The 24411-nt window shown below is 37.8% G+C and overlaps 1 protein-coding gene across 2 annotated transcripts; it reads left to right on the top strand.

The window, feature by feature from the left end:
* Window positions 1-1217: 1217 nt before the first annotated feature.
* On the top strand, window positions 1218-23901 carry LOC123744876 (E3 ubiquitin-protein ligase RNF170). 2 transcript variants are annotated; one of them, XM_069311690.1, is made up of 7 exons: window positions 1218-1409; window positions 7345-7469; window positions 15492-15559; window positions 16651-16758; window positions 18350-18423; window positions 19088-19219; window positions 20675-23901. In XM_069311690.1, the coding sequence occupies exons 2-7, from the start codon at window positions 7375-7377 to the stop codon at window positions 20939-20941; spliced, it is 744 nt and encodes a 247-aa protein (XP_069167791.1). In that variant the 5' UTR covers window positions 1218-1409; window positions 7345-7374; the 3' UTR covers window positions 20942-23901. The 2 variants fall into 2 exon arrangements, with proteins under 2 accessions (XP_069167791.1, XP_045581038.1); XM_045725082.2 differs by having other exon boundaries at window positions 1221-1409; window positions 7364-7469.
* Window positions 23902-24411: the final 510 nt, after the last annotated feature.

The raw sequence follows: 24411 nt of genomic DNA, 5'->3' as shown, positions 1-24411 counted from the left end.
AACGTCAACAGTTGTGAGTCGTGTGTAAACCGCTTTTCATTCATAAACAGGGGGTTTGGCGGGTGCATGGAATCACTTTTGGGTCTTTGTTTGGAGGACGGGCTGGCACACGATTCACAACTGACGAAGTTCGAACACTTCTCGAACAAGTGCTTCGCTGGTGACTTTTGTTCGAACAACAATGCAGTAAATGTTTTACCTACGTACTACAAATACAAATAATCGCCAACAAAACCTAACCAATGCATAATTATGCACAATATGCAAATATATAATAATATTCATTTATATTTGAGAAAATTCCCGTTTTGAATGAACAGAATGTTAAAATTGATGAATTCATCTTTGGGGTCGACTGCTGGATGGAATGGACTTAGTCTGAGGACGAGTTGTTGAACATCTTGAGGTTATCTTGAGATGATTTCGGGGCTCAGCGTCCCCGCGGCCCGGTCCTCGACGAGGCCTCCTCTTTTTGTTACACATCCCCAGGAAGCAGCCCGTAGCAGCTGTCTAATCCCCAGGTACCTATTTACTGCTAGGTGAACAGGTGCATCGGGGTGAATAGCTGGACAGCTACAACATATAGATACATCTTACCGAGCTGTTTTGCCCCTTCGACAAGTTGCCTCCTCTGCTATTAGTAATCACTGCAGGGAATGGACCACCTTCCACTCTTAACGATTGTCTTCTGCTGTTCTCTAGTTCGTCACGCCTGCAACTCAACATCTTGGGAAGAATATATAAATACCTCAAGAGCTGAACGGTTCCGAGTGACTCAGTTGTTCGCGAGATAATTGTCGCCTTGTAATTATGTTCTGGGCCCACGGGATGGGTATGGGGTGCACTACCGCCCACGGGATGGGTATGAGGTGCACTACCGCCCACGGGATGGGTATGGGGGTGCACTACCGCCCACGGGATGGGTATGGGGGTGCACTGCCACCCACGGGATGGGTATGGGGTGCACTACCGCCCACGGGATGGGTATGGGGTGCACTACCGCCCACAAGATGGGTATAGGGGGTGCCCAAAACGTGAATAGATAACATATCAAGTCCATACCGAAATTTATCTACATTTGCATCAGAATAACTGTAATTGTCACTTCACTTCCATCCTGGAAAACATAAAAGAAAAAGGTTTTAAAAGTAGGAAACAACATAACACTAATAATACAAGGAGTGATTAGGGTGCTCAGGGTTGGACGACGCTCCACCAATCAGAGGCGGCCGATTGGGATTGTTTACATTGCATCAGCTGACGGGAGGAGGAACGTGCTTCTCGCCAGCTGTGAGGCACTCGAACTGCACCTTAGTTCTGTCGCCATTCAACTAACAACAACACCCGAGTTGTGAGGCACTTGAGTTACTCACCAGGGAAAAGCACTTTGACTCCACACCAGCTGTCAGGTACTGGAGTTTTTCCTCCCTCAGGTGTGGCACTGACTCCACCCCAGCTGTCAGGTGCTTGATTTACTCGCCAGGGTGAGGCACTCTGGCACCACACCAGCTTTGAGTGAGGTATTCTTGTTCCACGCCAGCTCAGGTACTCTGGCTCCACCCAAGGGTGACGCTCTTGAGTTTAGTCAAAGGTGTGGGGCTCCACGCCAGCGGATAAGAACTTGGTTATATTTGAATTTCTTCTTGATCTCCTTAACCACTACGTGGCTCCAGTAGGCAACAACCTATTTTGCTCATAGACATTCACTTTAACTACTGTCCTCGTGTTCTCAATAGGCATCACGTGGCATAGTTCTGAGACTGTCGGAACAAGGCAGAACCCGCAGTAATGAGTAAAAGCTGGTGAAAATTTATTTTATAATTTTCAGGCATAAAGGGAGCTTCTGGTTTAGGAAAAGTGCTGTGTATGAGTAGAATAAGCCGCTAGTGTATTATGGGGGGGCCTGACAGCTGAGTGGACAGTGCTCGGGGTTCGTAGTCCTAAGGGTCCGGGTTCGAACCCTAGTAGAGGCGGAAACAAATGGATAGAGTTTCTTTCACCCTGATGTGCCTGTTCACCTAACGGTAAATAGGTACCTGGTAGTTAGACAGCTGCTACAGGCTGCTTCCTGGGGATGTGTGTGAAAGTTAGGATTAAGGACTTGCCCAAAATGCTATGTGTGCTAGTGGCTATACAAGATTGTAAGAACTCTTGTGTATATAAATAAATTAAAAAACAAAAATCAACAGCTTTATATCATAGCTTGAACATGGTAATGTTGCTCGTCTCCAAACTACGTTATTGATGTTCTTTAACTAAAAAAATTTTTTTTAGGTTATGATATGAATTGAAAGGCAAGATATTGTTCAATAAAATAATACTGATATGGGCTCTGTACATACTGGCAGAGATAGTCATGAAAAAAAAACTAGCAGTAACTGGAGTTTCGTTATTCACAACAAATGTTCTGACACCCCTGATGCTATTCTCCAGACAATTAGGAAATGGTTAAAATTGGTATTTTACCCATTTCCAAAAAATTTACAGTGGGATAAAAATCTAAAGTATGTTTATATTAAATGAAGATTCAAGTTTCAACATCAATTTAGTGAACTATCATTAAATATATTTTAATATTTGTCTATAATACAGCATCGGTAATCTGTAAAGTACTTTGAGTCATGTCACGTGTCGTGGTTAACAAGATGTCTCCAAATAGTGGATCATTCTTGAGATGAATATTTCATCATGATGATAATGACAATCCCTAAAATTTGCATTAAATTTTAAGTCTGTTGAACAATTACATTGGTAATTATACCACCCATGTTTTAAGTATAACCAGTATAGATTGTTCATAATATAACAAATCATGAGTGGCAACTGGAATTTAATAAAATGTTTAAATCTGTTATGTTCATTTGCACAATTTGGCATCAGAGAGTTTAGACCCATATGTATAATAAGCATGTGTGTGTGTAGTTACCTAAGTGTAGTTACAGGATGCGAGCTACGCTCGTGGTATCCTGTATTCCCAGCACTCTTTGTCATATAACGCTTTGAAAGTAAGTTCTGATGGTTTTGGTTTCCACCACCTTCTCGCCTAACTTGTTCCAACCGTCTACCACTCAGCTTGTGAAAGTGAATTTTCTTACATTTATTCGGCAGCCTTGTTTAGTTAATTTAAATCTATGACCTGTTGTTCTTGACGTTCTAGGTCTCGGGAATTCCTCCAGCAGACCAGAGTTCACTTCTGTTCAGCAGAAGTTCTCCATTCTTGTGCATTGCTAGAGGCTTTTTCTGAGCTTTTCTAAACAAATTTTAATTCTCTTTTTGGGCTTCACTCCACCTGCCTTGTTGTCCACTGCTGCAGATGGCATTCCCATCTTGTTCACTATGTTCCTGAAGGATGCAGTTGCTGACTTTTATTTTGCTCATCATGCCTGTTGGACTGCAGTAGTACATTCTCTCCAGGTGTCTGTTTTGTCACACACTCCCTACTGTTCACCACCTGTTCTTTTGTCTCCCCTTTCTGGACAACCCATCCTCTTAAAAATAACGTTGCTTTTCGCTCGTATGTGCGCTATGGCCAAAAATGAATGTAACTTGAAATGAAATCGGCTCATGAAAGTGATGTACTGTCCCGTTTTCTGTTTGGGTCCTCCAGCTTAGTCTGTTAGATTAGGAAAGGACATTTTCAATTAATTTTTTCATTACCTTTTGAAACTTAAGGAGAATTTCCTGCCCTCCTAACCTACCAAAGGACCCTTAACTTACTGTTTTGGAAAAAAAAATCCCAAATTTATTTAAAAAAAAATCCATTTTCAAATTACAGTACTGTACATCCATTTTATGCCATACGGGTAAACGACCACATTCAGACGTAATTTGTAAGAGGACAGGTTGTTCAAGATGTGTATGTATTACAGGTTTTGGCAGCAGTGGCTGCATACTTTTAGCTACCAAGTCAAGTATTTTTGCTGCGGCTTGCAACTATAGGTCCATCTTTGGATAAATGAAGTGCCTGCTTTTCTTGGTCTCCTAGACAAAGGGTTCTTGGGTGTTGGTTGCTCAAGTGCATGCAGGTCCATCTTTGACCCTTCGGCAGGCACCAATGTTTTGATACTCGTGCAGTTTTGGTTCTTTTGGTGCTCGTCCAGGTCTGGCAGTACTCTTTTGTTGTATGCCCTAGGGATGTCATACAGATGAGATGTTTGAGTGCCTTCCAGAATACCAGCACCCTAGTGACTTATTGCCTGTGGGAATTCATTTCCCACTTCATTTCCTGTGGGAATGGACTCTGATGATTCTCACTTCTGGCTTCTTTGGATTTAATCTTCAATGCAATTCACATTCAGGACAACTCAAATGGAGATGCCCTGATGAGTTACTGCTTCTTTCTTTCAGGATTAATTTTTTGAGGCAAATTTTCTCCTGACCTTTGCATCTAGCTGTTAGGTAGGGAAGTCCCACAATCATTGACAGAAGCATGGGTTGTGTGAACAAATCCACAAGGGCCGTGACGATGATTCGAACCTGCATCCGAGAGCATCCCAGACGCTGCCTTAATCGACTGAGCTACGACATGGTAATAAGAACTGCAACCAGAATGTAATGTGTAATGAAGTAAGGGGGAAGAGGTAGAACAGCCTATTGACATAGCTCGAGTGCATGGGGGGAATTGTGTAAAATCCTGGTTTGTGTCTCGGAGAAGGCTGCAGGATCCAAGTAAATTCAGTTGAATTTCTGGTTGCAGTTCTTATTACCATGTCGTAGCTCAGTCGATTAAGGCAGCGGCTGGGATGCTCTCGGATGCAGGTTCGAATCCTCGTCACGGCCCTTGAGGATTTGTTCACACAACCCATGCTTCTGTCAATGATTGTGGGACTTCCCTACCTAACAGCGGTAGTTTTGGGTTGTGTGTTTTGATCCAGGGTTTCATTTTCTTGACCTGCAGCTTTCTCCTTCATTCTTTGCTAAGAATGACATTTCTACTTTCCTGATGAGTCCTCATTGACACTTGGTTTGCTCAGCATTATTTGTGCAAAACTTGTCTTGCAGTGATAAAGGTGTTTGTTAATCCTAACTTTGACATTTCTTGTTCCAAGGCCTGCCCCTCTCAGGTTTTCCACAGGGTAATTCAGTTCAGCTAGATGGCTGTACATCCTCACACACTTGGTGTAAAAGATTGCTGCTCTGACAGTTTTCTTTGCTAATGTTTTGGTTGATAATATCCAGGCTCAGGGCTTTTCGCAGTCTAACATCTTATTGGCTTAGCTTTACTAGTTGGAAATCCCTCGGCCTTGCATCACCTTTGTTGCATTTGGATGTTTGGCATGGCACCAACGTTCATCTGCCCCAGGTCCTTCTCTTCTGCATTTCTTCCACAAGTAAATTCAATTGATCTTTCTGTTTTACTAAATATTTTCCTCCAGAAAGGTCAGCCTCCCCCTACCAAGGTAGTATTGTTAGTAAGCTCTGGGAGCTGCTGAGGGACCTCTTCCAGACTTAAGCAATGAATGTAATGAAATGGCCATTACTTGTATACTGCTAGTGGCTCACCCTGTTCCCTTCTCTCCTGTGTAGTTAGGGAGTTGGGCATGGATGGCTCCAGAGTGAAGGGAAGAGCTGACTGGGACCACAGGTGACTTGGGCTGCCATTTGGTGGCAATCGAGTCCATCACAGTTTGGGTATTTGCCTTGCGGCAATAATTGTTTACCTTGTTTCCTTCAAACTGTTGCTCGTTTTGTTGCACCTATGCTCGATTTTTTTTCTTCAGTTTTGAGTTGATATCTGATTTTCAAGTTCTCCTTGATGAATGTAGAGTGCACCAGATTCTGGTCCTGTCTTTTGGTAGGACACAGATGGTTAGAGGCCTAGTTGGTTGAGCTAAGGCTGGGTGGCACCATTGCATAGGTTCAAGGAGCTATTATAGGCCCGCCAGAAAAAAACTTTTCATTGCACTCATTACTTATTCCCTCATTGTACCTCCCTTTTTTACCCTGTACCTCTTTCTTCATCCCTTTACCTTCTTCTTCCTACCCCTTATCTTATTCCTACCCCTTATCTTATTCCTACCCCTTACCTTACTCCTCTCCCACTACTGTACTTCATTGCTCTCCTTATCTTAATTAATGTCAGTGATTAACAAATATTTTCATGTGTCCAGTTCCAGTCCAAAACTCTATTGTGATGTATAATCCCAATAAAATATAATAAATATACATCTCCTTAAAGGAATTAGCTATCTGTCCTTAGGAAAATTCTAAAATCCCTGACATAATTAAAATATAAATATGCATGTGGACATATGTGCTGGCAATCCTAGACAGATACCCTAGTATAGTGTGTGTGTGTGTGCAGAGCTTTGTGTGTGCAGAAAATAAGTAGCAATAATGTTCATGAAACAAACAACCCACACATGAAGTGAAAGTGATGACATTGTCACTTTCATTTAATTTGTGGGTTGAGTTATTTAATTATTTGTTTACATAAAAGTACAGTAACTGAATCATGAACAACCTTTTCATTTGATTTTATTTGTTTAACCTCCTTTGTTTTGTTTTTTTAAGCATTCAATAGAAGCTAATTTGAATTGCAGTATTCAGAAGCAATACACAATAGAGTAGTGATAATTTTAGTCTTGTTGTGATAACACTTAATCTAAATAACCTCAAGTGTTAAGTTTTTTAATTCATACTTTCAGTTAAACTCTGCTTTGGAAGCATTTTAAACACAGTATATATTTGTATTGGTGCAAACTACTGTGCAGTGATATCTTGATATTCTGTTTTTTTTTTGTTTTTTTCACCGTCTTCTGTTGCCACGGAACATTTTATCTTTTTGCTATACGTACTGGGATAACCTCTTGTTCATCCAAGAGTTAATTTGTGCCACAGTTAAATTGTTTAAAATTGGCACAAACAAAAAAACGTGTATTTCGGTATATTTTGTATACCTTGCCAAAAATTACATGACGGTAAATTTTTATTATAAATATACCTGCTGATTTTTGTTTATTAACATCACAAATTCCAATTATCTAAATTTCCTCATTTATTTGGACACCTAATCCATTTAATGCACATTTAATCCTCTTGATATAGATAAAAGCCCAAATAAATGAATGATAAACATTTTGTTGTATCAGAACCTGCTTTCAAATGCCTTGCAGATAATCAGGATATCACTGTAAATATTAATTAAGAGTAGTCCAGAGCACACTCATTTGCCAGCCTGTCTTAAAAGAATTCTGTTCGCAAGTAGCTTTTTGGTTTCAGGTTGCAGAATATTTCATTGTGAAAAAATCAATTTATGATCGGTATGTTACTAACCAGAACAGTAAAATGATCACTTTGATGGTGCAAGGTAGTATAATATTTTACATAATATGCAATAAACAGCAATTTACACTGGGTGCAGAATTCAGTTTGATGGAGGAAATGGTACAAGAGAGCAAAAGCCCTGTAGCAGGTCTGCTTCTCACGTTGGGAACACCAGCGGCAATTGTTGGAGCTGTGTTGGCTGGGTGAGTACAGAGAGTGTGCACTCTGGAGTATTTAAAGCAAGACAAAAATCAAACTGCTTTTTTGTAGCTTCAAAACACTTTTGTGTAAACAAATGATGCCTGCTGTATTTAAGTTAGGGGTCTCCTGAGAGAGATGTCTTTGTATCGAGCTCAACAAGCTACAATGTAGGACTAGGAACAGGTGATGTTTTTTCACCCCCTCAGGGTTATAAACCCATGGAACCGCGTACCCTCTTAAGCCGTAAATGCCAAAATTGTTTAATTTTAAAGTTCAACTGGAAAAGATCATAAAGGCAAATGGAGGGACCTTCGACAAGCCGTTGGCTTCCTGTCCTCTTTGAGGCCACTAGTGTTAGTGACCCTCAGGTAAATCAGGGATCATTCATTATCTGACCCAAAAGAACAGTGTAGTACTGTATATCAAAGATGCTGTGTGTATACTCTCCTGAGACATTCATGAACAAAATTGTCATTGATTTGACATGGAAACAATTAATGAATCTTGAGTGCCAAATTCTGTTCTCACTTGAAATGGCTTTATGTAAGAGGGACAATGTCGGGTATAGTACTGAAATGTGTGGTGAACACTGACGCTTTTTTAATATCTTGTATACAGCTTTGCCCAAGTCATTTACAATTATACAGTACTATGATGTGAATGTTAATATATACAAGGGTGCACAGAGAAATCACACTAATGTGATGTACTGAATATTAATGAGAAAATCAACTGGAGCTCAGAGGTGACTCAAACCCGGGGTGGTCCAGTGGCTGGGATACTCTCGGTCGCGGGTTCGTCACATAAGAGCTCCAGTTGATTTTTTCATATACAAAGGTCTCGGCAGTACAGTTGGGTTTCTTCTTGACTCACAATTGGGAATCCCAGGTTTGAATTTCGGGAAGAACAGAAATAGTTTGGCACATTTCCTTTCACCTAATGGCTCTATTCACCTAGCAGTAAATAGGTACCCAAGTTTGTCAACTGTTGTAGAGTTGCATCCTAGGGAGGGTCAATAGTGCGACGTAGGGGAAACCTTGATATAGGCCTAACATATATACATATGCAGGCTGCCTGTCCCCAACAAAATGAATTAAAAAAATGATTTAACATTCAATACTATTTATTAAATGTAATATTTACCCACATTGTTATGGAGTACAATGTGGGGTTAGCTGGAGTCAGCTCTTACTATGTGAGAGTTCAGGATATATAAAGAATCACCCTACAGAAGTAGATACAATGCTTAATACTTTCACTGTGTAAATAGATTTCAGAGCAGGGAATAATTTTGTGAGGTACATCTTGAACGCTTAAAATGAACTTCCTTTCAAGAAAGGTTAAACAGCATGCATAAAGCGCATTACATTTCATAACAAGGATTTCTGCATGGAATTAATTTGAGACCTGTGTTTTCAAGATGCATTGCACACTGGATCCCTCCCAACCATTGCTTGCCAGCACTGAATTATAACAAAACACAAGTTCTTTAATAAGATGTTACAAAATGCCCCCAGATGGTGGCCCTCACTCCAGGACATAAGCAGTGCATCAAAACAGTAAACACTTGGTTCGTAAAAATTTACCTTAGCTAATCGCTATGAATCTGTAAAATATCGGTTTAATTTCAGTTTTAAATATCTGAAATTTCAAATATCGGATCATGAGTGGGATTGTGTGGTTATAAATAGGAGCTTCCTCGTATGGGTCAATAGACCTTCTGCAGTTACCGGTATTCTTAAGTTGTTCTTAATTTGAAAGGGTTTATGACCAAATTTGAACGAACATGACACTGAACGCATCATATGCTATGTACAGTAATGTTTACTCTTATCCATGTCATTGGTGACTGAACAGTATATCTGTGGCTGAAAAATTTCATGTGCTCTTTATGTACATTTTAGGCTTCTACTGTTTTCTGATCACCTCTGCTTCTAATATTGCCTAGGGCAGACCACTTTAAAAGGTTATCCAGGACGTACAGTATATAGATGCCAGAGCAGCAACACATGCCCTTAGATCTAACCTATCAAAGAATGGCCTTACTGTGGATGGCCTCCCTCAGACAGGTGTTCCAGAGAATATGGTGTATTTCTGAAAATCTCCTGCCCAACACTTAGGCAGGAAAAATGTTGAAGGTCCACAAAACATTTAATATTTAAGTATGAATAATGCTAGCATCATTTACTAGATATGCAAGGGAGATTTAGTATCTCTATGGGAGAAGGTTTCACTGAAACATTGTTTAATAAGTTTTTTAATAAAACATAATTTGTCAATACACTTGGGATATTTTATCTAATTGGGGTCATACAAGAACTAATCTGGACATAGGGATTTGGAACCTGTCTGAAATGCTGTATGCGCTAGTGGCTTTACAAGAATGTAAGAACTCTTGTATATACAGTATTCAAAAATAAAAAATATATATAATAAAACAACTACTGTATAAGTGTTGCGTATGTAATTTTCCACGCCTGTCGCTATACTGAGCGACATGTGAAATTAGGTGTGACTGCTGCCTCCACTCAGGCACGTCAGGCAGACCTTCTGTCTTCATACCTTAATCTTTTGCCTGTTGCAGGTGTTCAGTGGGAGAATTCAACTGGGTAATATCCAAGAGATTAACTCACAGAGAGACAAATAAAACAGAGCTACTAAGATTCATATCAGAATATTATTGTACTAGCTTTTTTACCAGTCACATTCCCACTCATCAACTCTCACTCTCCTGCAGTCACTGCAAGTGATATGAACCTGTTGGTTTCCTTCACACTGCATGTGGTACGTGCAAGGATTAATAGGCAAGACACCATGGGTGGTGCTGGTGTCAAAGACAAGATGGGGGCTGGGACAATGGTTAGGCAGTGGCGATATGACTCTCGGATACACATCACATGATGGTGACAGGTGCACACAGCTTGGCTGGTTCATGTGATGAATAATGGTTGACAGCTGTCCCCACAGTCTGTAAGATTATGATAACACAAAATCACATTGGCAATGCCTAATTATAAGTCTTTTGAGAATATCTCTGTATCAAAGTTCCCTCATTTCAACTACAAATAATGGGCAAATTTTATTCTAGCATTTCGGTTTTTAAGTTTAGTAAGTGGATGATAAGTAACTTAACATTACTGAGTACCTTGTGCAGTAATTCTACCAACTGGCTGATAAGCAAAAATTATGCACAACCAGAGCTAGTGGCTGCCCAACACAGAATGACTACTTCACTCTTACCTTGCCCACAGGCATAAGCTATGAATTGGTCAATAGACGAGGAGCATTTCTGCCAACTTTCTTCCCATAGGTTGTTTTGAGGGAAGCGTAAGCTGTGACCTTACCAGTGCCACTGCTGGCGTGCTGTATGTAAACTGAATAACATATTGAATATAAACTGTATATATAAACTATAACATAACATACATATAACTTCATTATACAGTACTAATCTTCATCAAATTTTCTTACAATGTATCTGTTAACATTTCTCAATTTTGCTAGAAATTACCTACTTAAAATTGTCTGCTATATTAAGGACCTGCTCAAAATGCTGTGCATGTTAGCGGTTTTACAAGAATGTAAAATCATCAATGCTGTATATATAAATACTGTAGCATAAACCCAATGTTACCTTGTATAGAATACAATATACTGTATATATAAATAAATAACCCTATTTTTCCAATTTTATTTATTTATGTTTCCAGACATGACAGTTGCATAATATAGGCATACCTTTATTTAAAATAGTATGATGTGCAATTGTGGGTGGGAGGGTTTGTGAAGAAGTTGAAATTATCAAAGTGTAGTTACAGGATGAGAGCTATACTCGTGGTGTACTGTCTTCCCAGCACTCTTGTCATGTAACGCTTTGAAACCACTGATGGTTTTGGCCTTCACCGCCTTCTCACTTAATTTGTTCCAACTGTTTATACAGTTGGTCCCCACTAGCCTGAGGACTGGCCTGTATAGACCTGGCCTGGGCTGCTGGAACCTCTTTTGTGTAGCGAGGCTCCGCTGTCAAATGTACAATTTGTCGGTTATTTAAGGGGGAACCGGGAACTAAACTCCGCCTGCCAGGAGATAGCCTCTGGCTATCTTCCTACCACACCTAGACCGCGACTTGTTTGATGGAAACAACACAGCAACCCGTCTGTAATTATCAGCTTAGCAGAGAGCGAGGTCACCTGACACGATATGACCTCTGCTCAACCTGTGCACAATTAGCACTCGAAAGGTGTGACTTTTGAAATGCTAAGGGCCGACAGCCTGGTTCCGCCAATATCCTGTGAATTGACTCTCATTGCATGTGAAATATTAAATACAACCATTTATGGTGTTGCATAAAGTGCAGTTGGGTCACAGCTGTTTTGGGTTTAATTCCTGTAGTAATACTAAAGGATTTGGGCAGTGTTTACTATCATCTGATACCTCTATTTACCTAGCGGTAAGTAAGTACCCGGGAGTTATGCAAATGTTGGACTAAGCAAACATCATTAAACCATCCCTTCCCCAGCTATGGGAAACCACAGGGTGAACCATATTGCAGTAAAATGAAACCCTTAAATGTGAAAGTCAAATATTTGCAAGTTTTGCTAATAAAAATAATTTTTTCCTTATGCTTATTTATTTATAGCTCATCTCATATGAGTTAGTGATGTGTTTAGAAGTTGGCTCAAGTTTTAGTATAAAATAAACAAACAAATAAATAAAGAAATAAACAACCAAACAAACACACTCTGGTATCAGAGACAACCTTTACTAAACAGGATATACTGTACATTTCTTTGAAACTCTGGGATCTTAGTGAAGAATGAAACAAGCAAGAGGTAAGTCACCTATTGCCAACTATCCTTGCACTAGTGCTTAAGTGTGCCACCATGTGGCAGCTCAGGTCACCCAAGGGGACCAGCTAGCCCCCACACTCATTCGAGCACCACCATCCGACACACCCGATCCTCGTGGAAAAGGAGGACAAAGAAGGGATGGTTACAGAGAGCTATTGAGGCCACCTAAAAAATTGGGTATTTCATTATGTTTGACGCTTGATTTCTGAGCTGCTGTCAGTAGCTTTCCCAGGGCATATTCCTACCGGTGCCTCTTGGAAAAAAACCCAGCTTTGATGCAAGAAACAGAAATACTATAATGATAAAGTTTGAGTGAATAACCCATGGGGAAAAAGCCACCAGAGTTCAAGAATACAGTTGGATGCATTCACAGTGTCAGAATAGTTAGTAAATGGAATGCATTAGGAAGTGATGTGGTGGAGGCTGATTCCATGCAGTTTCAAATGTAGTAGTACCTCCACTTACGAATTTATTCTGTTCCCAGAGACAGGTTGTAACTCGAAAATTCATAACTCGAAACAAATTTTTCCATAAGAAATAATGTTAATCGAATTATGTTCCACAAAAATACTATCTTAAAAATACATTTTATACTGAATACTGTACCACTTTTTTTTTTTTTTTTGTACTAGCTACAATACAGTATGTACATCTTACCTTTATTGAGGACTTTTGTTGGTAAGGAGAGGAGGGAAGGTGAGGAGAGGTGTTACTGTTTAGAAGGGGAGTCCCTTTCCATGATAACATCAGGCAATGATGACTTTTCTGGGGGGTACTCTCTCTATCCTACGTTTTGCAGGCATACCACTAGGACCTGGTTGTGTCTCACTGCTTGCTTGTCTTGCTAAGAATCTGTCTAAAGACACTTGTTTTTCACTACATTTTAACATATGTCAGTAGTGAGGCATCACATTTGTCATTCAAAAGGTCAATGCAACGGCCTGCTACAGCTTTATCTGGACGAGTTTTTTCAACAAAACTTTGCAGTTCTTCGCATACTTCACACATTTTCTTAATGAGGAAGGGACATTCTCTACTGCCTCTACTCACAACAATTTTCTTAGGTTGAACCTTACCACTGACTTTCTTGGGACCCATGGCAGGATACAGTATATAATTACTTTTATGTTCCAAAAACAAAAAAAGCACAAAAACAATTAAATTCTTTACAAGCGCGATCGTCACTAGTGGGCGGCTGTGGTAAACTGAGGCGGAGTTGCCCATGCCACCAGGAACCATGCGCTCGGTTGACCCATACCTGTATCAACAAAGTTGCTAGTCAAGGCAAAGATCGTAAGTCGAGTCACATTTTTTTATAAAATTGGGGTCGTAACTCGAAAAATTCATAAGTAGGGGCAGTCATAAGTCGAGGTGCCACTGTATAGATATGAAACAGCTCAATAAACTCAGGAACCTGCACACCAGTACAGTAGATTGACAGTTGAGGGGCGGGACCAAAGAGCCGAAGTTCAACCCTTGCAAGCACAGCTCAAGGGTTGAACTGCGGTAGCTCAGCCTCGGTAGCTCTCTCAAAATTCTGCACAGCGACAACACAGCAAACAGCCTTGTGGTCTACCCTGACTATAAGATGCTGAAAATTTGAGTCTCTCACAGAAAAGGGCAGGAGCAAATAAGGTTTCAATAATCACAAAAAAAAAAAATGCACTCAAGATTGGGGCATCTTTCCTATCCCAAAATTTTCAAATAACTGAAATAAGCTCTTTTTTTTTTTTAAATAACAAAGGAGTCAACATCCTACACCTTCCACGGCTCTAGCTCTAGGGGCATAAATTTATGCCCTGCAATTTTTCTTTAACTTTCAACTTTTTGTATTATTGTAAATTAAACATGCTTTTGCTTTGCATCACTGAATAACAATCCCCAATAAGAAATCTTACGACAACAAAAATCCACTCAAAACTCAGATAAAATATTCTGGGATCACATGGCAAAAACTCAGTAAACAAATACAGTACTGAATTAACCAAACCCTATCATTTAGGGTACCATTCCTCCAAGAGCTAATTAGGTGCTCTGATATTTTTGTTGTTGTTGTCTTACCTGAAGGCCACGCTCTCGCTCTAGTGGCCACAATGGGGGGCAGGAAGCTGGCAACTTGGTAAAGATCCTCCATTTTTCCTTTTTCAGAAGATATGTGATTTAATTGTAATGCAGTATTGTATTGTATAGTACAGAACTTTGAAATCCTGCCAAACTTTAAATTTTCATATTTGTGTATGCTTAGCTTTATTAAAAGCATTGTACTGCTTGCTTTTAAATTTTGAATTATTTCTTCTATGTTTATATGTCATGGAATTTGTTATGTTGGTAATACAGTATTCCAAAAATGTATGACATTATTAGGTGTTAACAAATCCACAAGGGCCGTGATGAGGGTTCGGACCAAGCCCGGGATGATCCCAGAAGCGCCTTAATTGACTATGCCACGACATGATTAAAACAATTAACTATGAATTAACTATAACTAAGAATTAACTCTGTGCTACGATATGGTTAAAAAAAATGTACTATGTGTATTGAAGTAAGGGTGAAGAAGTAGAAGATTTGGTTGACAGAACTCGGGTGCATGCGGGAATTGTGTAAAACCCCGGACTGTGCTTCGGAGAAGCTGCGGAAGCCTCGTGAGGGCAGTAGCACTCCAGGTTGCAGTTCTTTTAACCATGTCGTGGCATAGTTGACTAAGGCGCATCTGGGATCATCCCGAGCGTAGGTTCAAACCCTCATCACGGCCCTTGTGGATTTGTTCATTTGATGCATCACACTGTTGTGATTTCTGTATGTATTATTAGGTGTATTCCATTTCTATATTCACGTAAAATCTTAATTATGAGAAAATATTGAGGCAGTGTAATGGGACAGAAGCTGCACCAAATATTTTCTCATAGATGAATCGTGTTAATGTGATTCAATGTGCTTAATTCCTGAAGATCATAGTATTCTGCAGCCAGATACTATTTATGTAGGTTGATAAAGGCAGTACTGTACTGTATTCCCTTTAGAGTAGTGGTTCCCAACTTTTTTAGTAAAGACTCTATTTTCTAATGCTCAAAAGATCCCCAAGGAGGTCGTAAACCCACTGGTTGGGAACCTCTGCTTTAAAGAGATTTGTTTGAAGAGACAGTATTTATTAATAATGCCCAATTATTGACTCAGATTCCTCCTTGCAAAGCTAAAACCTCCGGTTCAGAAGCAACACATTCATGAGGACGAAGTAAGCACAGGTATGTGGGACAAAGTTTGGTTTTTGCTTTGAAAACTCGTACCAGATAAATACCTTCTAAGCAATATTCAGAAATCTTTTAATTTCTAGTTTTTGTCATATCTTCTGGTGTTAATTTTTATTAGTTTAGTTGTGTATGGTAGTTTATTTACTGTTGTTGTTTATTAGAACTAGATAATATTTATTTTTTTTTTTTTTTGGCACACTGCTGTATTTAGATCTTCTCATTACACTGTACAATAACCTATGTTTTAAGCTTTAGACCTGTTAAATTTATTGATAAATAGATGTTGGTAACTCAGAGGTATGGGAGGTGAGACAAGAGCAAATGAGTTGGTCACTAATCATTATAAGAGAGTTTATCATGCACTTAGAGCCAAACACTGACCAAATGAATACTGTCTTTTCATGAATGTAATATCCCAAAATATTTAAAAAATTACTATACACGTACTGTATACAGCTCTACCCTTACTAAGCAGGATATACATTAATTTGAAGGTTTGTTAAGGGGCAAAGTTTTTATTATATTGTATTTAAGAATCCATTGCATGTACAGAAAAGTTAAGTGCCAGATTTATGTTTGCATTATCTCTCCTAAATCTTACTTGTGATTGACAAACCAGCAGCCATTATTACCAGGCAATGCAGTTACTGTACCGGGCAGTAGCATTACCATTTCTGTTATATGGTTACCAGGAGTTACCAGGCAGTGGAGTTGGCATTTATATTATATGGTTAGCAGTAACATTTATATCAAGTTGAAATTTGAAATGAATTCATAGTGGCTTAATCATGCATATTTTAAATCTGAAGAATCAACAATATTTCATTATGTCTTCTTGTTCCAAATACATAAAATAAGGATTGCGAGTAAAGAACACAAATTATATTATTTCAAATATGGTACAACATTTTAGATGAAAATCAAATTAAGTAAATATGTAAAAATGAATAAGGAGGTGAAAAAAAAGATATGTTAAATCTTTAAAAAAGCTAATCATATTTCAATAAATATAACTATTGATCACTTTATACCACAAGAAATTACTACTGCTCATTTTTAACAATAAATAACCATAATGTTTTCAGACTCAGATATGGTGCGTGTACGCAGATCAGCATCTGAAAATGAATGTCCCATTTGCATGGATCCAGCAAAGTTTGCTGTGGAAACAAACTGTGGCCATATGTATTGTGGTGAGGAGATCAATTTCACTTATAGATTTACTGTACTGTATTAATAAGCAAATCAGCTTTAGGAATTGGGCCCTAAAAATAGATCAACTTTTCTTTATGGGTAGTGTAAGAAGTTACTAACTACATTGGGAGGAATAGAAGTGGGAATTGTCACTGATGACTTGATTTTATATACTTAGAAATTTTAATTGTAACAGTGAACATAAATTATAAACACAATTTCCTTGAGTCTGCCCAACCGTAACTTTATGTTGAGCTTGGCTACACAGAATGTCATCATAACGTGGCTGAAACAAGTACTGTAACCCAACCCAAACATATAAAAAAAAATTAAAGTGATCATATTTTTGCCTTATGCAGGCGATGAGTCACAATAACGTGGCTGAAGTATGTTGGCCAGACCACACACTAGAAATTGAAGGGACGACGACGTTTCGGTCCGTCCTGGACCATTCTCAAGTCGATTGTGATGAGGACAGATAGGGACAGGCATTAAATAGGCAAGAGAGAGCTGAGGAGGAAAGTCAGGTGTAGGGGATAGTAGTAATGAGAACTGCAGCAGGCCTATTGGCCCATACGAGGCAGCTCCTATTATAACCACCGAAGGAGATAGTAATAGGAATAAGAAGAGGATAGCAAGGGAGCGTAGAAGACAATGAACAGAAAAAGGGAGATGATGTTCCCTTGCTATCCTCTTCTTATTCCTATTACTATCTCCTTCGGTGGTTATAATAGGAGCTGCCTCGTATGGGCCAATAGGCTTGCTGCAGTTCTCATTACTACTATCCCCTACACCTGACTTTCCTCCTCAGCTCTCTCTTGCCTATTTAATGCCTGTCCCTACCTGTCCTCATCACAATCGACTTGAGAATGGTCCAGGACGGACCGAAACGTCGTCGTCCCTTCAATTTCTAGTGTGTGGTCTGGTCAACATATTTTTGCCTTTCCTGGATCCTCATCAAGTCATGACATAGCTTTGCAGACAATGAGTCACAATAAGTCATGAGGCTGAAGGTAGGATGTCTAAAACTACAAATCAGAAAATGAAGAAATAACATTGAATTGATAATGGTCTTTGATGGACCGAAGTGTTGTTTCTTCATTTTGTGATGTGTGGTTTGGACATCGTGGCATAGTTTTGCTCATTAGGCATCCATTCATTATGCTGTATGTACATTCCTGGCTAAACATAGTGTTAAACTATGTAATAAACCAGGTACTTCAATCATCCTTAGAAACACTAACTTCAGGGAAGTAATGATTAAACCTGTGAAAAACAGATTTTCTGTTATGACTACTAATAATTGTGGGCCTTGAGTAATTGAAAAATTATGAGTTAGATCAGTATAAATGGATAATCAGAGAAGCATGTATGTTGGTAGGAGAATAGAGCATGGGCAAATCCTTAAGCCATCAACTAAAGAGAATTGAGCAGAAAGGTAGAAAGCAAGTAGAGCTTTCTACTAAGATGTGATGAATTAGTTAATCATTTGGCATGTGTTCCCATAATTCATGTTCCTTTGCTTACTCTAAGTGTATACTCTACTCATTGCCATTGTCCTTCTTAGATTCATGAGTTTTCCTCTTTCAGCAAGTTGCATAATCCAGAATTGGAGGACTAATTTTAGCACATCACCCATGCCATGCCCGTTTTGTCGTCAGGAGGTAAGTTTAGCTTCATCATGTTTTCTTGTTTAAAGAATTGTAAATGTGAAATTTGAAACTAATTGCTATTTAAAAATGTTATTTTAACTTCATTTTTATTAATTCTTTTTAACACTCAAATTCAGATACAGCTAATTAACATAATTTGCTGCTTTTTTGTCTATTTCAAAGACCTAATTTAGCCTTATTCCATTTCAAATTTTCTAAAAATCTTTATGCTAATCATTTTAACCCTTCTTTTTCGATCATTTTGATATAGAATAATTCCAATACAATGCCTCACGAGAGAGCGGGAATATGTAATGTTCTGCCAACTGCTACATGAACACAGTTGGTGGTTTTTTTCAAAAACCACCAAATGAATAGTAGAGGGGAAATAGTATAGAATAGAATAGTAGTGGAATAGAAAATAGTAGGGGGGCAGGTGACCATGGTTTTATTGTTATTAAACAACTTTTAAAAAATTTGAATGAGCATTATTTAACAAATCTCTCTTCTTTCTAGAGCAATATATTTTAATAATTTGTAACGAATTGGGGTCGGTCCCAAGATACGTAGTTGAATCGAGGTTGTACTGTATAGCTTTAAGTGAAGAATCAACTGTTGCTCTTACCATTTAATGAGAACATTTATTCCATATTACAATTATTCATATCTATTTCAGGTAACACTACTATTGCCATGTTTTTCTGAAGGGGAAACTAATACAGCGGAACTTCAAGAAGTTGAAGAAAGGGAGCGTATTATGGTTGATGTGCAGCAATACAATCGCATGTACTCTGAACACCCTAGATCAGTAAGTGAATTTTGAGCAGTGTTTAACACGGGATACACACATCTCATTTATTGCTGGGAATATTTTCCTGGAAACAGGAGCATTATCACAATCAACCCTAAAACTTTATTTTAGTATAATCCTGTGGAGGTGCATTCCTGACATTGTAATTATTTACCTAAACTTATATATTAAAGGTTTATTAGAGTAATGATACAGGTGAAACATGATTTTATAAATATGTACTGTGGGTACTGTACTCTCACATTCTTAGTACAGTATAATGAACTTGTCTGCCCACCCATTCCAATTAATATTTGAACAAGACTGGTGGTATATTTTTGGCAGGATAGGCTCATCCTCCCAGTACTCTGTCATATGACACTTTGACACTACTGATGGGTTTGATGTCCAACGCCTTCTCGCCTAACTTCTTCCAATTGTCTATCACTGTTTGCAACAAAATATTTTTGCAAACTTAATATTTTTTCAGCACCTTTGTTTCCTTAGGTTGAACCTATGACCTCTTGTACTTGAGGGGTGCTGGTTTCAAGAATTCCTCTCGAGTCAGTTTTGTTGATTCCTGTTACTATTTTGTATGTACAGTAGTGATCATATTGCCTAATTTTTATTTTTATGTTTTATCTTCTAGCTTTGGTACATTTAACACCTCCAGCCTCTCCATAGCTCTAGTTTTTCAGTTCTGGAAGTCATTAATAGTGTGTCTTTGCACATTTTCAGTTTTTTTTTCTTTTTGTTGGGTGGGAATAGGTGTGGGTTGGAGAGTGAATGCATTTGGGGAAATAGGAATCAATGAGTGGGGGGATAATAGAGTGCATGTGTTGTGGAGGATAATAATGGAACAGATCAATGGACTCAAAATGACTAAAGGTTTGGGGAGCAGGTGTATGATGATTTGGAGCCCATCCAGGGCTGATAAGTATGCTGTTCTCATTAAATATAAATATATTGGTAGCCATATTCTTCCCCATAAGCAGAAGTGGAAGAATTATTGGATTATTGAAGTGGATTAAATTATTTCATATGGGGAACATTGATGCCTTCTGAAAAGTTAATTTTGACATTAGAAAACATAACATTTTATGACACGAGAGTAATATACTGTACAGTATTTAAAAACCTCAAAGCAATTGGAAAAGTGATATAAACAGCGGGTAAATTTCATAACTTGAGATAAAACATAAAAATTGATAATTAAAATTGAAAAGGTGAGAGCAATTGGAATGACAAATCAGTGACCATAAGACTTTTTATCTGCATTATGCTCTTGTATATGTATGTATCTATAGTACATAAACCATCATTTTTTTAGCACTTTGTATTTTACTACTCGGGTATTTTGTGGGGAAATAAAGTAAGAATAATGAAGACAGATTGAGAGATTAAGATGAAATCTTAATTCTTGAACAACTTGAATTCTTAAGAAAATCTTGAACACATTTTCCCTTTTTCCAGTTCTATGGCCAACTACAAGATCTGCCCACTATTTTACGTCACATCTGGGCAGAACTGTTCACCTGGCGTGGTATTGAAATGTTATCAAGATTTAGATTTCTCATTTGTGTTGCTACTGCCATCCTTTATGCAATAACACCCATTGACTTAATTCCCGAAGCCTTTTTGGGTCTTCTTGGACTTATTGATGATGTTGTGGTCATTGCTTTCTTGTTAATACAAGTTAGCGTTGTTTACCGCACAGTTGTTGCTAATAGAGACTGGTAGGGTTGGAAACAATTACGTTTTGTTGATTTTACGGTGAGAATTAAAGTTTAACAGTACTGTACCTTAATTTATAGAGAAAAAATTAACATATAAGACAAATCCAATATATAAATATTGTAATAATTAACTTGTCATGTTTTTATGCAAATTTTTGTTGTCGACAGACAATATGAGTTTCCTGACTACTTCAAAAGTACACTGATCTTAACTCGAGCTTACTGTAAATACTGCACTGTACTGAATTTTAGGCAATTCCGTTTTTATACCTTGGAAAATTTCACCCCAGTAGTAACATCAAATGACAAAGTCTGGTGACTATATTTTATGTTACAGTACTGTACTACTATATATATACAGTAATCTCAGCATTTTAATATCCAGTCAGAACTTTGGAAATTAACACAAATGGGAGACCAAATATTTTTACCTATAGCATGTCTGCTACATATCATGTGGTCAAAAAATTGAACAGCATAGCCAGTAAATAAATGCTACACACAGCCTGTTAAATTTATCAAAGAAGGTAGATTTTGGATGATTAGTATTATCATACAAAAATGTTCTGGGGGATACATGCAGTAATGTCCTGCAGATTTAAAACTATTTATTTATACTGTACTTCAGAATGTAATTTAATATTAATTAATGTACTTTTTTTTTACATAATTTATATACACGGCTCAAAATACTTCTTTATTAGCAGATAAAGTACACTGTAAATGGTAATGATTAGGTTTAGTATATTGTTGAAAAATAGTTTAAACATATATTTTTTCAAAGTTTGTTTACATATGTGTATAGAGTAAATGGAAAAGTACAGTACTGTATGTAGTCAGGAGCTTTGTATCTTGGTTTCCTTGGATACTGTGATATTCACAGAATGAAGCAATACAGCAAACATAATGGTGTCAACACAGACTTGTACAAAATAATTGCTAATCATTGCATTCAAAGTGTAGTATTCACTGTAAAAAAAATGATATATAAAAAGATGTGTGCAGTTTGAGAAACCTTGAATTTTTTAACATTGCTCTTTTTTACCCCTAATAAATGGATTGTGCTAAAGTTTCACCCATGGTCATTTAATGGAACATCCTGCTCCTTTTGGTCTGAATTGCATTGTCCCATTTAGTCATGCATCTCCTTGTAGAATATCCTGATTTTTGGGATCATGTTTCTTGCTTTCCTAATATCCCAAAGAAAAATTTGTCCCTCAGTAGAATCCAGTACCTTTGATATCGCTCCCCCTTGTATCTTTTTGTTCTCATACTGGCATCTTGGATGATATTTAGTGCATTTTGAATATCCAGTGACAGACTGCTACAGTCTTCCCAGCTTGGCTCCTTATGATAATTAATCACCGTACTTTTGTTTCTGCTTGAAACAAAAAACAAATTAACCTCTACCTACTGACCTGATTTTTGGAATATGCAATAAAGTTTGTAGAGTTCCAGTAATATATAATTTAAAGCCCTTCTGCCTTGTATTGTAAGCAATATGGAATATATAGTGCTGAATAAAACCTTGAATTAACATTGTCTAGAAGATCTATGAACTAATTGTCATAAAGACATATGTACAGGAATGGGAAAATTGTTATGCAACTACAGTACTTTTTGGTATTTTTGGACAGACATATGTTGGAACCATTGTAGGGAAATAACTTTAAACATCTTAAAATGGTGATTCACCGAAGGTTAGAGATGATAAAAGGTATAAACAGTTCATTTTAATGCAGTCTAACACCAGATTGGTTGCAAAATCTAGTTATTCATGAATGGTAATAAAGCTTTTGACTGTTTTGCATCATGCAGAAATAGCTAATTTGTATTATTTGATATGTATAGCAATGAATCCATGGATAATGTAAGTAACAATGTAAGCTCAGTTATATTATTATAGGAATTCGGTGAATGGTACATACGATTAAATCATGAAAAATATGCTTGTTGTGTAAGTGCTGTAACTGTCTAAGATTAAACAAGAAATTCAAATTTTTGCGAGATGTACATTTGAAGTTTAAAGGGTTGTATCGAGTTAAAGCAGTGTGTGTGTGTACTAAAGTACTTGAACAATATATAATACCTAAGTAGCAAAGTTTGTTTCTTTTTCTTACTGTTATTAGTGCTTAGATTTTACCATTATTGCAAAAATTAAAGAATAGGATTAATCTGCAGACAGCAGCAGCTTTTAAAAAGGCAGAGGGAACACTGGTTAGATGATTAGATACTACTGGGAGGACTCACAAAGTTGAGTGAAGGTGGGCTTTTGAATGGAGTGGGACAAGGACACAATCCAGACATGTTGTGTATTATATTCTTCACTAAGGTAAAATATACTACATAACCATCTGCAAACACTTTTGTAAAGTACAGTACTTATATTAATCTGTCTTCCCCCACTTTTTATGCCATGTAACTGATATTTTAAGATGCATTACTTTATTAGTTTTTTTTATATATAATGTTTGTGTGTAAGAGAAACTGGAACACTAACAGATGGAAGTCCCCAACTTATTGCTAGTCACATGTTACAGGACTTTGAATTGCTCCAGACTTTGGGCTTCTTGTGACTTTTTTTTTTTTAGCAGGCTTCATATAGTAATTGTTTCATGAAATTTATAAATAATTCTGTTCTATCTTTATGCCATGTCTGTTGTGGAACCGATACTCCCTTATGCAGAAACTTTTCAACACATCTTTGCTGCCTGTAAAGTGTAAACTGCTTTTTAAAGATGCGCTTGAAATGTTTCAAATTTTGTGCATGCCTGGCAAAGTATTATCATTTGTAACCTATTGTTTGTACAGTACTGTAGGGTTAAAGGACAAGAGACAAAAATATTAGAGTTAAGAGCATCCTGCCCTTTCCTTGTTTTCTAAATTTGTTTTGTACAATAGAACAATGCAATATCCGACACTACAGGACTGTAAATATTTGTCAAATTAAATGATTTAAAAATCCCCTTAAAAATTTATTTTCCCCAATGTCCAAGCACTTGGACTAGACGGTAGAGCGATGGCCACATTTCATACAGGTCGGCGTTCAATCCCCATCCGTCCGAGTGGTTGGGCACCATTCCTTTACCCCGTCCCGTCCCAAATCCTTATCCTGACCTCTTTCAAGTACTATACAATCCTTGTGGTTTGGTGCTTTTCCCTGATAGTTCCCATCCCTTCCCCACTCCCCAATGACAATTTGCTAGATAAAGCATTTACTTTTATTAGTCGTCCCTCACTAAAGACATTAACTAAACAATATCCTATTATATATACAAACTCTTAGAAGCAGATCAAGAGAACCACCAACTGTCTCAAATGTCTGGGGTAGTCATAGGAACAGTTACGTAGTGTCAGCGACTTGTTACAATGTAATATAAACTAAATGTGAATCAATCACACTGTACATGAGAAAGTACATGTTTACAACTAGACTACAGTAATAGCAGGATTGAAAGGGCTTGGCTATGAGGA

The sequence above is a fragment of the Procambarus clarkii genome, chromosome 70 (genome assembly GCF_040958095.1).
Source record: "Procambarus clarkii isolate CNS0578487 chromosome 70, FALCON_Pclarkii_2.0, whole genome shotgun sequence".
Taxonomy (NCBI): Eukaryota; Metazoa; Arthropoda; class Malacostraca; order Decapoda; family Cambaridae; genus Procambarus; species Procambarus clarkii.
This window is presented reverse-complemented; position numbering and strand designations above follow the sequence as displayed.

What these genes read in the sequence shown, in the direction of transcription:
- LOC123744876 (XM_069311690.1), top strand. Translation starts at nt 7,375, where the DNA reads ATGGAGGAAATGGTACAAGAGAGCAAAAGCCCTGTAGCAGGTCTGCTT. An exon ending in CTGTGGCCATATGTATTGTG is followed by an intron (nt 16,759 to 18,349) that starts GTGAGGAGATCA and finishes TTCCTCTTTCAG; the next exon opens with CAAGTTGCATAATCCAGAAT. An exon ending in ACTCTGAACACCCTAGATCA is followed by an intron (nt 19,220 to 20,674) that starts GTAAGTGAATTT and finishes CCCTTTTTCCAG; the next exon opens with TTCTATGGCCAACTACAAGA.